The sequence below is a fragment of the Myxine glutinosa genome, chromosome 3 (genome assembly GCF_964187855.1).
Source record: "Myxine glutinosa chromosome 3, kmMyxGlut1.1, whole genome shotgun sequence".
Lineage (NCBI taxonomy): Eukaryota > Metazoa > Chordata > Myxini > Myxiniformes > Myxinidae > Myxine > Myxine glutinosa.
The window spans coordinates 91,897,934-91,910,602 of NC_136263.1; the positions used below are offsets into that span (position 1 = coordinate 91,897,934).

Sequence of the window (12,669 nt, forward strand, 5' to 3'; positions counted from 1 at the left end):
AAAGAAGTCGCGAAATTTTTTCCACACTTTGAGAAAGTGGCTCGACAATTAAACTGGCCGGAGGAGGCCTGGACCATACTCGTGCAAAGTGTGCTGGTGGGGAAAGCTCAGGAAATTTATTCGGCGCTACCAATGGACCAATGTGCAGATTATGAGGTACTGAAGAAGCACATCCTCAAAGCCTATGAGTTGGTTCCGGAAGCTTACAGGCAAAAATTCAGGAATGCCAGGAAGAGGGAGAGTGAGACCCATGTGGAGTTTGCCAGAGTGAAAGAAAACATGTTTGATCGGTGGTGTGAGTCAAAAGGAGTCGGGAAAGACTTCGAGACATTGCGGGACTTGATCCTGGTGGAGGAATTCCAGCAGTGTGTCCACGAGGACATCAAAGTGTACCTGCAGGAAAAGAAGGTACCAAAGTTGTGGGACGCAGCCACCATGGCAGATGATTATGCCTTAACCCACCGAATAGGGGTCCACGAACCTAACTCCTCGCCTAGATCTCCGCAGGGGAGGTGGGGAACAGCAGGTGCGGAGAACGACCATACATGGCGGCGGCCTCGAGATGATTATGGGGACAACTATGATACCCCACCTGTTCGAAATCGGAGGGATGAGGGCCCAAGACAAACTTATAGTTCGGGGGGCCCGAGGCAGACCACGAGTTTTTCCTCCGGGCCTACTTGCGCTTTTTGCAAGAAACCTGGACACTTGATGTCCAGTTGTTACCGCATGAAAAGCGAAGACCCAGAGCGGAGTCCGACTACTACGACTCCAAACGCAATGGCCATTGTGAGAAATCGCCATCAAAAGGGTTACCAACCATTTATTTCAGAGGGGTTTGTGTCACGGGATGGAGCCTCGACTAACCGGAAACCGGTTAGGATATTGAGGGACACAGGGGCACATCAATCTTTAATGCTTGAAGGCATTTTGCCATGGTCCGAGGAGACGGCAACGGGGGATAGTGTTCGTTTACAGGGGATCGGGGGCGGTGTTAGTGCTCCCCTTCATGTCATCCATTTGGAGTCCGATTTGGTGTCAGGACCGGTCACCGTCGGTTTACAAGCCACGCTTCCTGTAGAGGGTGTATCTGTGGTTATCGGGAATGATTTGGCCGGGGGTCAAGTTTATGGTAACCTGAGGGTTGGTAAAGAGCCCAGCAGGGAAAATAACGCCACACCAGCTCGGGATGGCGACAAAAGTGCCAAGTTATTTGTAGGGGGACTGAACTTCAAAACAGAGGAAGAAGTTCTGACCTCTGTCTTCAACAGATATGGGCCGCTGGTGGAAGTGCGGTTGGTAAGAGACTGGGAAACGCAACAGTCAAGAGGGTTCGGCTTTGTCACGTTTGCCAGCACAAAAGACGCCAGAGAGGCAGAGAAGAATTGGAATGGCAAGGATTTGGAGGGTCGGACCATAACAGTAGGGAAGGCATTTCGTAGGCGTCGAGAGGTCTACAGGAGAGGACAACTGGGCGGTAGTTTTGGTGGTGGCCGCAATCAATATTATTATGGAGGCTCCCTGAGTTATGGCCGCTCCCGAAGGAAGGATTGGAAAAATGGTGGCCGAGAAGGAGACCGCTATTCATGGGACTACAGGGACCAGTGGTCCCACCCTAATTATTAGGGAAGTTCTGAGAAGTTGAAGCACTGAAGGCGGCGGAGCCGCCGAGCCAAGATTCCTACACGAATTAACCGTGAACGCCGTTCCTAAAGGCGTCCATGTAGTGAACGTTCATGCACGGACTAACCGTGAACTCCACGTTCCTCAAGGCGCCCATGTAGAGAACTTTCCTGCACGGACTAACCGTGAACTCCGCGTTCCTAAAGGCATCCATGTAGTGAATACTCGGCTTGGCCTCCCGGAAAAAGTGCTATCGAGTTGCTTAACTTTGGATCTTTGATCAACCCCTTAACCTTCATTCCCAAGAAACGGACTGTCAAAGTCAGAGGGTCATGGGATGGAGTTTGATTTGGCAGGGACAATGTCGTTGTTGGTACTTAGTCCAGAGGGAGTAATCTGGAGGGGTTGTGGGGAAATTTTGGTTGCTTTATTTTTAAGTGATAACTGTGCCCGGGGGGAACTGATAATGTGGGGGGGGTTGAGTTGTCTGGTTTGTTTCCCCAAATTGGCCGGCAAAGAAAGTTTTCGCTGGGTTCAAACTTTCTTTCTTGAAGGGGGGGAGTGTTACATATTTATGTGAATGTATGTGAATTACCATTCAGGTCTTTGCTTATCCATACAGTGTAGTATATTAAGTTGTTGTGTAGTTGTTGTGGTTGGAGGGTCAGGAGCCCTTCTGAGGGAGTGGCCGGAAACGGAAGTGACCGGCAACGGAAGAGGAAAAGACACGAGGGAAAAGGACGGGTATTCTTCTTGATCGCGGCTCCGACAAAAGGTGGGATCGACCTTGCGCTGCGTGGAAAACAGCGGCGTTCCGAAACCTGTCCGGCGAGAGGAATTCCCGGGACGTGTACCTGCCCGGTGGAGACGTCAAGTGACGTGGGGCCGTGCATCGACCCCGCGTCTGGAATCGTTCGTGGCACCGTCCAAACAGACGCGTGCGGGTCGCACGTTGGGGCCTAACGCGCCTTGCAAGCGGCGTGGGGTTTGGCTTGCTCTACCGTACCCGCTCCGTGTGGCCACGAGGGGCTGCAGCCATGGTGCCTGGTACGATACCTGCCCGGTGGAGAAACGTCCACCCGGGGTTCGTTCAACCGCCCGAGTGCGGAGACGCCGACCAGTAGCAGTATCTTGGTCAGGAGGGGCCCAGAGACATTGTGAGGAGCAGAGACCGAAAGGGGGTGTGAGTACTCACCGGGACACACATGTATAAGATGGCCATCTTAATCATAGGGAATTGATTGTGAATTGGGAATTGGTGATGATTATGTATTGTTGATTGCTCGGGGAAAATCTCCGTGGTTGTGTCATTGAAATTGTTTGGTATCATTACCATTGAAATATATCCTTGAACGTCAGTTGTCTCTTGGGTGAAATTCATATGGCTTGCGTGGCGAAAGCGCATATATAATACAGCTTTCTGGCGAAGTTCCTCTCACGGTCCGGGGGTCACTGAGACCAGGTATTCACCGAGGGGACCACGTAACAGTATATATGTATGTATGTATGTATATATGTATATATGTATGTATATGTATGTATGTATATATGTATGTATATATATGTATGTATATATGTATGTATATATATATATGTATGTATGTATATATATGTATGTATATATGTATGTATATATATATATGTATGTATGTATATATATGTATGTATGTATGTATATATATGTATGTATGTATGTATGTATGTATGTATATATATGTATGTATGTATGTATGTATGTATATGTATGTATATACATACAGGATTATATATGTATGTGGATTCCACTTATATAATACCTGTATATATATATAAATACCATTTTTTATACACAGATACACTTGAACTCTCGTGGTTTAATCACACTTATTGTGATGAGACACAGAATGGGCACGATTGCAACCCCCCACACCCACGTTCAAAACAGTTACACACAGTAACTATGTGGAACATTATCGATTATTGATAGCACTGCCATATTATATAATAACACGTAAACCTTTTGTGGAGTTAAACCTGCCTTGATTACAGCTGAAACATCACAAGAGACACTTGTATAATAAAGGTGACATCATTTGTTTTCACAGTAATATAATGTGGCCAACAAGACACTTCAGCAGAACTTCAAGTACTTTAAAAATCTGTTCATAAAGTAAGATTCCAGCCAAGGAGGTTCACTGTGATACGCAATAGTGACTTATTCGTTCGTTCGTTCTCACTCTCACTCATTCCAAGCTTCAGTAATTCACGTACCTAATGTCAATGCTAATAAATCCTAAGCTAAAAAAGAAACCACCAACATGTGTGTAAATGATTTAGAGGATTTGTGGGGATGGGCCGGGGAGGGAATGGGAGGGCATCAGCTTAATTCTCATTCCTTTCTTGATTCGAAAGACTGTCTCTCTTGTTGAGTTGTGCCCATCTTTGGCTCGCTGCTCACACCCAGCGGCTGCTACTCATTTTACCAGAACGCCATAAATTATGGCGATCGGAGCCCCTACTCTGGCATCACCTCCTCTTCCCACCACACAAGGTTCTAAATCCATCTAATCATCGGTGAGTGCAGTCACGTGATGCAGCTTGCACGGGTCATCGTGTCACGTGACGACGAGCGATGCAGGAGAGACGCGGTCACACTCGGTGCGTGAGCGCAAGCTGTGCCACTGCTCAATAGGTGTGCGATGTAATGACGTCATGCGGTGCCAGTGCGTGTGCTCCGTGGAGCCACTGGGAAACTGCCCCAGCACCACTCTTCCCACGAAGTCGTTGCTGCTTTTCATGTTCCGTCCATACACTGTCCGAGTGGGTTGCAGTGGTTAGCCATTTTCAAGTAAACTCCACTAAAACACAATGGAATAACATGTAAATGTAAGTAAAATGCAAAGATGTATTTACACCAATGATCCAAATAAAATATGTAAGTTGACAAGTCAGTTGAGTTGACAAGTTTAGCAAAGTGAAGGGCAGGCCCAGGTTGAGGGGACACTATATTGTGAGTAATTAGAGAAAGGCTAATTTAACTTGAAATGTTCATAGATTATGCATCACATGGCAGGTGATGAAAACACTTTGCTAAAATGAGAAAAATGAAGTTTGCAGTGGGTCATAACTTTTTTGCGACTTTGACATATCTCACGTCCTTTTAAAACCTGCAAAATTCATCAATCTCATGGGTGGTGCTGATGTTACATGATTAAGCCATGAAAGTAGGTGTGAGCAACATGGAGCAACCAGGTACAAGGATAATGATTTTCTGTTCGATATTATTAAAATGGCCGATTTGATTCAGACCTAATCCTCACCCATTATTTACCCTTTGGCCTGACATGAAAACTTCTATATGTGCTTCACGAAACGATGTCAGAAACATATATGCTTCATGTTCCCCTTTTCTGCACCCCCCATCAAAGCTTCATGTTCCCCCTTTCTGCACCCCTCATCAAAGCTTCATGTCCCCCCTTTCTGCACCCCCATCAAAGCTTCCTGTTCCCCCTTTCTGCACCCCCCATCAAAGCTTCATGTTCCCCCTTTCTGCACCCCCCATCAAAGCTTCATGTTCCCCCTTTCTGCACCCCCCATCAAAGCTTCATGTTCCCCCTTTCTGCACCCCCCATCAAAGCTTCATGTCCCCCCTTTCTGCACCCCCCATCAAAGCTTCATGTTCCCCCTTTCTGCACCCCCCATCAAAGCTTCATGTTCCCCCTTTCTGCACCCCCCATCAAAGCTTCATGTTCCCCCTTTCTGCACCCCCCATCAAAGCTTCATGTTCCCCCTTTCTGCACCCCCCATCAAAGCTTCATGTTCCCCCTTTCTGCACCCCCCATCAAAGCTTCAAGTTCCCCCTTTCTGCACCCCCCATCAAAGCTTCATGTCCCCCCTTTTTGCACCCGCCATCAAAGCTTCATGTTCCCCCTTTCTGCACCACCCATCAAAGCTTCATGTTCCACCTTTCTGCACCCCCCATCAAAGCTTCATGTTCCCCCTTTCTGCACCCCCCCATCAAAGCTTCATGTTCCCCCTTTCTGCACCCCCCATCAAAGCTTCAAGTTCCCCCTTTCTGCACCCGCCATCAAAGCTTCATGTTCCCCCTTTCTGCACCATCCATCAAAGCTTCATGTTCCACCTTTCTGCACCCTCCATCAAAGCTTCATGTTCCCCCTTTCTGCACCCTCCATCAAAGCTTCATGTTCCCCCTTTCTGCACCCCCCATCAAAGCTTCATGTCCCCCCTTTCTGCACCACCCATCAAAGCTTCATGTTCCACCTTTCTGCACCCTCCATCAAAGCTTCATGTTCCCCCTTTCTGCACCACCCATCAAAGCTTCATGTTCCACCTTTCTGCACCACCCATCAAAGCTTCATGTTCCCCCTTTCTGCACCACCCATCAAAGCTTCATGTTCCACCTTTCTGCACCACGCATCAAAGCTTCATGTTCCCCCTTTCTGCACCCCCCATCAAAGCTTCATGTTCCCCCTTTCTGCACCCCCCATCAAAGCTTCATGTCCCCCCTTTCTGCACCACCCATCAAAGCTTCATGTTCCACCTTTCTGCACCCTACATCAAAGCTTCATGTCCCCCCTTTCTGCACCACCCATCAAAGCTTCATGTTCCACCTTTCTGCACCCTCCATCAAAGCTTCATGTTCCCCCTTTCTGCACCCTACATCAAAGCTTCATGTCCCCCCTTTCTGCACCACCCATCAAAGCTTCATGTTCCCCCTTTCTGCACCCCCCATCAAAGCTTCATGTCCCCCCTTTTTGCACCCGCCATCAAAGCTTCATGTTCCCCCTTTCTGCACCACCCATCAAAGCTTCATGTTCCACCTTTCTGCACCCCCCATCAAAGCTTCATGTTCCCCCTTTCTGCACCCCCCCATCAAAGCTTCATGTTCCCCCTTTCTGCACCCCCCATCAAAGCTTCAAGTTCCCCCTTTCTGCACCCCCCATCAAAGCTTCATGTCCCCCCTTTCTGCACCACCCATCAAAGCTTCATGTTCCACCTTTCTGCACCCCCCATCAAAGCTTCATGTCCCCCCTTTTTGCACCCCCCCCATCAAAGCTTTATGTCCCCCCTTGATGTATCCCCCATCAACCCGTCCCTCAAAACCTCCCCTCACCCTGCCCCTGCAAAGCCTTCCTGCCATCATGCACCATCTAAAAGGCTCCACCCCTGTCCCTAACTATGTGGACCTCAAACATCCGGGATCTCCGCTCCAACTTTAAAGATTTCTCAATCCAGGCTGCGGCTGATAAACCGGACATCATCTGTTGAACAGAATCCTTCCTCCAATAGGATGTCCCTGAATACTTAGTGCATCTTCCCCGCTATTGTCTCCTCCACTTTGATCGGCCTGAAACCCACCTGGGCAGTCGAGTTGCACTTTCCATCAAGAACTCAATTTCTCATGACTTTTGCATTGATCCCACGTTAATCCTCCCAACTCTCAGGGGCAGCAGCGTCGAGAGCCAGCACGGACCCCTTTGACGGAGTCAAATAACCTCGGGGCCCCCACCCCACCCCACCCCTTTCTTTTATAACTTTTTAAGGAAATTTCTTTAATGAAAAACAAAAACTTTTTTAAAATAACAAATGGTCACTTTTATTTAGCCGTATGATCGAAAATATAGGAGATAGCGGGACGTTTGGACCGATTAAGTCAATTCGCACCCTCGACTGTTGAACACTATTTCTCCATAAGATTGGCAAAACAATACGTGAGAAGATGGTTAATACATTTTTTTTGGACAAAGAGGATACAAACCGATTCTTTGCAACGCACATTTCTGGTTAATAATCATTTTGTGTAAAGTTTTAAATTGTACCATTAACAGCGGTAAATGTTGTTTTGTTTCCGGCAAGAAAGCAAAATCAGCTTCTGGGTTTAAATGTAATGATGAGGAAATGAGGATGAGCCGATGAGGGGTTTCACTGGACTGTTAAAAAAAATTAAAGGAAAAGCTCGGGCCCTTTAACAGGCCCCGGGCCCCGAGGTCCCCCCCCCCCCCCCCCGACACCCTTGCCCAGGAGTACCTTTAGCTGCAACTTCCCCTCCGCTCCCACCACTTGTTTGTCTGTGTGTCGTACTGTCCTCCAAACAAAAACAGTGACAAATCCATTTACACCTTTTTCTCTCTCAGACAACACGGACCAACTTTTAAGCACTCATCTCAATCGTGAACACCATGCAAATTAGCTGGGTGTTGGTACCTCTCTCACCAGCCATGACATGTCAGCGAAGGACTTCTGAAACTCCATAGAACTGACTCAATCTGTACACTTTTTGACTTGGATTTCTCCCAATGGCAAATCCTCCCTTCTGGACTTGGTGATGACAAACTTCCCTGCAAATGTCTCTTGTTCTTCCTCTGCTCCAATTGGTTCATTTAATCATATGCTTGTGGGAGTCAACAACTCTGGCTATTCTCTGAGAGCTGCTTCAGTGCCGTTGCTTGTGGTAGTTCACTCAGGTATATTGTAGGAGACTGCAAGCAGCCATCTCTCTTCAAGACCCGGTCTCCTATATCTACTGTCCCTGATGTAAACTCCTCCTGGGAATTCTTCCACATAAACTTGCTCTCTCTTAATCACAGATCCATCCCATCTCGTTTTCAGCAATCCTACGCATCTTCCTGCCCATGGTACACTAAATGCTGCGGTAAGTTGCTCTGAAACAACCTGCATCTCTTACTGGAAAGTAAACCTCGCACAATGAAGCTGATTTTTTTTTTTGTGGGCCTAGCATTTTCCTATTGCAGACAGGTCGGTGGTCTCTCTGTCTTCTCCTGTCTCCTTTCTGATCTTCCACCCTCTGCTCCTTCCATGCTTTGTCCCCACCAGGTTTCTACATGATTCACGTGGTCCATCATCAACCCCCTTCTGGTGAAACTCCCAAAATCTAGTCACTGCTCACCTCCACTCATTTGTTCCTCCTTTTTCCTGCCTGTGGAACCAACTTCCACATTCTCTTAATTCTCATTCCCGCATCCAGGACTTTAAGACAGCTATTTACCACCATCTCAAATCCATTTCAAACAGTCGGCTGAACTCTCTGAGAATGATATCGCATTAGGATTTCTGCTCTGATATTCCACGTCTTTTATTTGTCCCCCGTCGCACCGCGGAGCGAAAGGGGGACTATGGTTTTCCCCTCCGTCCGTGTGTGCGTCCGTGCGTGCGTGCGTTGAACCTTGTGAGCGGAATATCTTGAAAAATAAATGAACTACTAACTTCTAATCTGGTGTATAGGTTTATCTAGGCATAAGGAAGAACGCTATTGAAAATTGGGTCGCCACGTCAAAATCCAAGATGGCCGCCGCCATGTATGTCTGAACCTTGTGAGCAGAATATCTTGAAAAATAAGCGAAGTACCAACTTCTAATTTGGTGTGTGGGTGTATCTCGGCATAAGGACAAACGCTATTGAAAATTGGGTCCCCACGTCAAAATCCAAGATGGCCGCCACTATATATATGTCTGAACCTTGTGAGCGAAATATCTTGAAAAATAAGCGAAGTAACAACTTCTAATCTGGTGTGTGGGTGTATCTCGGCATAAGGAAGAACGCTATTGAAAATTGGGTCGCCACGTCAAAATCCAAGATGGCCGCCTTGCATCTTCCACTTTGTCAACTCACATCACTTCACCGACGGGGGACCTAGGCGTAACGCTTGTTAGACTTAAGCTGCCTATCAACATTCACTGAAGAGTAATTTTCAGAGAAAACTAAGTCAATAATTTTATCGTTGCCATAAGGGTTTGCTTCGTTAAAAAGTCAGTCGTAGCAATTCCTTGGAATAACGTTGTGAAAACAACAACATTTTGTCACATTAGACACAAAGGCCGACAATATGTGAAGGGATGGCTTAAAATTTGCTCGTTTCACACGTACAAACCATACCCACTCCCCTTTCACCTACAGGTGTGCATGGCATGTCACGCAACCAACAGTTATACAGAATTTAACACGGAATTTTGAGAGACGAGACGAGTGAGAATATATGTTGGAACCCATCTGTGGATCGGTCCCATCGGCCGATGGGTCTGCGCCATCTGCGGATGTGTTGTTCACCTTGAAGGAATGTGTATGCATCAATGGTGGATGAGTATGTTTATTTGAACCTAAAAATAAGCAATTGATGTCATAAATGTTTATAAAGCAGTCCGTGACATGTGGTTTGTCGATAACCGTTTGTCGATAAGATAAAAATAAGATAATGTCGCTCCACATGTAATTCCAATGACTGTGTACCTGATTGAAGAGCACCATTCTGTCAACACATTCCTTCAAGGTGAACAACACATCCGCAGATGGCGCAGATCCATCGGCCGATGGGTCTGCATTGTCATTTCTCGTGCATCCACAGATGGGTCAGACCCATCGGCCGATGGGACCGATCCACAGATGGGTTCCAACATATACACTATCATCGTATCGGGACAGCAAACGTGTATGGAAGTGGCTGCTTCACACTGCATTGACAATTACGATGACGTCACTTCCGTTAGCAGAGCCAATAAGTGGCAATGTGTCGGAAGTCAGTTGACATATATGTGGATATACCTTCATCAGCTGTGGTATCACACTGAAATCGATTTAAATGGTATCAGAATACATACACCAAGTGGTTGACATCAACATAAAGGTACAATCACACCTAATTATCATGACATGATAGTGCAGCAGAAACACATTTACCTTTCAGCTTTCTGGTCTGGATTTGATACCCCCACCCGACCCCGACCCTCCCCTCCCCCCACCCGACCCCTCCCCTCCCCCCACCCGACCCCTCCTCCCCCACGCCACTCCCACCCCTCACCACTGGAATCGTTGGATTGGTGTTGCATTGGCTGGGCATTGCATCACAAGGTTTGTAAGCTGAGGACCAGTCGGATAGCAATGGTTGGCGGATGTTAAACATCCACAGTATATTTAGATGAAGAGCACGTGAGTTATTGGCTTGTCGCTCACACCGCTACCACCGAGACCGAATTCTAAATTCCTGCCCTAAATTACCTGGCAACTACTCCAGTGGATCGGTTGTGGAGGGATGGTGATTCCATATTCCCACACTCTTCTCCCATTACCCCCTCGCTCACCTGAGGATAGACTACCCATAGGCCAAACTCGGAGCTAGCCCAGTCCAATATGCATACAAACAAAATAGAGAGCATCTAATACTGGGCATGAATTAAATACTGCCTATGTTTGTGCTGTGAGTACTGAGACAACCTTCGATCCAAGGAGAAAAGCTATGTCGTAAAACAATCCAATTTCACACTTTTCAATGTAGAGAATTATTGGACGACATTCTTGTATGAGTGGAGAGAATTATTGTATGAATGGAAAGAATTCTTGTACGACATTCTTGTATGAATGGAGATAATTATTGTATGAATGGAGAGAATTATTGTATGAATGGAGAGAATTATTGTATGAATGGAGAGAATTATTGTATGAATGGAAAGAATTCTTGTACGACATTCTTGTATGAATGGAGATAATTATTGTATGAATGGAGAGAATTATTGTATGAATGGAGAGAATTGTATGAATGGAGAGAATTATTGTATGAATGGAGAGAATTATTGTATGAATGGAGAGAATTGTTTGAATGGAGAGAATTATTGTATGAATGGAGAGAATTATTGTATGAATGGAGAGAATTATTGTATGAATGGAGAGAATTATTGTATGAATGGAGAGAATTATTGTATGAATGGAGAGAATTGTTGTATGAATGGAAATAATTCTTGTACGACATTCTTGTATGAATGGAGATAATTATTGTATGAATGGAGAGAATTGTATGAATGGAAATAATTTTTGTATGAATGGAGAGAATTGTTGTATGAATGGAGAGAATTGTTGTATGAATGGAGAGAATTATTGTATGAATGGAGAGAATTGTTGTATGAATGGAGAGAATTATTGTATGAATGGAGAGAATTGTATGAATGGAAAGAATTATTGTATGAATGGAGAGAATTATTATATGAATGGAGAGAATTGTTGTATGAATGGAGAGAATTCTGAAATCTCTGCTATTCAAGCTATTCTGAAATCTCTGAAATCTCTGACACACCTTCAACAGCTCTCCCTACCTCTTCCTCCTCTTCCACATCTTACCCTACCCCTCCCCCCCTGTTCTGGACCCGATGCTCCCCCTTCCTCTTCATTAACGGTATGGACCTCAAACATCCAGGGACTTCGCTCAAACTTGACTGATCTCTCCATACAGGTTGCTTCTGACAAACCAGATGTGATCTGCTTAACAGAAACTTTCCTCCTTCATGATGTCTCTAATGCCTTGGTATCTCTCCCAGGTTACTCCCTCCTCCGGTATGATAGACCTGAGCCTCGTCCTGGAGGTGGGGTTGCTATCTTTATAAAAAAAACTCTCTTCCTCACTCGCCCTCCACTGCCCTCTCTCCACCTCACCCCCAGGAATACCTTTGGCTACGGCTTCCCCTTCGCTCCCACCTTTTGTTCATATGTGTGTTGTACCGTCCACCAAACAGCGATGACTCCATCTACATCTCGCTGTCTGATAATATGGACCAACTTCTATCTACCCATCCCAACTCTCTCTTCCTCATATGTGGTGATTTCAATTGTCACCATGCCAGATGGCTGGGTGTGGGTACCTCTCTCACCAGCCATGGCTCTTCAGCAAAGGACTTCTGCGACTCACTGGGACTGACACAATCTGTCAATTTCCCGACCCGGATCTCAGTCAACGGAGCATCTTCTCTTCTGGATTTGGTTATGACAAACTTCCCTGAAAATGTCTGCTGCTCTTCTTCTGCTCCAATCGGCTCATCTGATCATGTGCTTGTCAAAGTGGACATCTCTCTGACCATTCTCAGAGAGCCTCCTCAGCGTCGACGAGTCTGGCATTTCACTCAGGCCAACTGGCACCGTCTTCAAGCAGCCATCAATAATCTGGACTGGTCTCCCATCTCTACCGCCTCTGACATCAACTCATCCTGGGAATTCTTTCAAAGTAAATTGCTCTCTCTCATGCACAGATTTATCCCATCTCATCTTCAG

The 12,669-nt window shown here is 46.3% G+C and overlaps 1 protein-coding gene across 1 annotated transcript in view; it reads right to left on the reverse strand.

Moving 5' to 3' along the window:
- Positions 1 to 3,457: 3,457 nt before the first annotated feature.
- Positions 3,458 to 12,669, reverse strand: part of SYT17 (synaptotagmin 17) — a 72,346-nt gene continuing 63,134 nt past the window's right edge. The window contains exon 8 of the mRNA XM_078773587.1: positions 3,458 to 4,414. Within this exon, the coding sequence (XP_078629713.1) occupies positions 4,218 to 4,414 (197 nt within the window). The 3' untranslated portion in view covers positions 3,458 to 4,217. The remainder of the gene's footprint in view (positions 4,415 to 12,669) is intronic.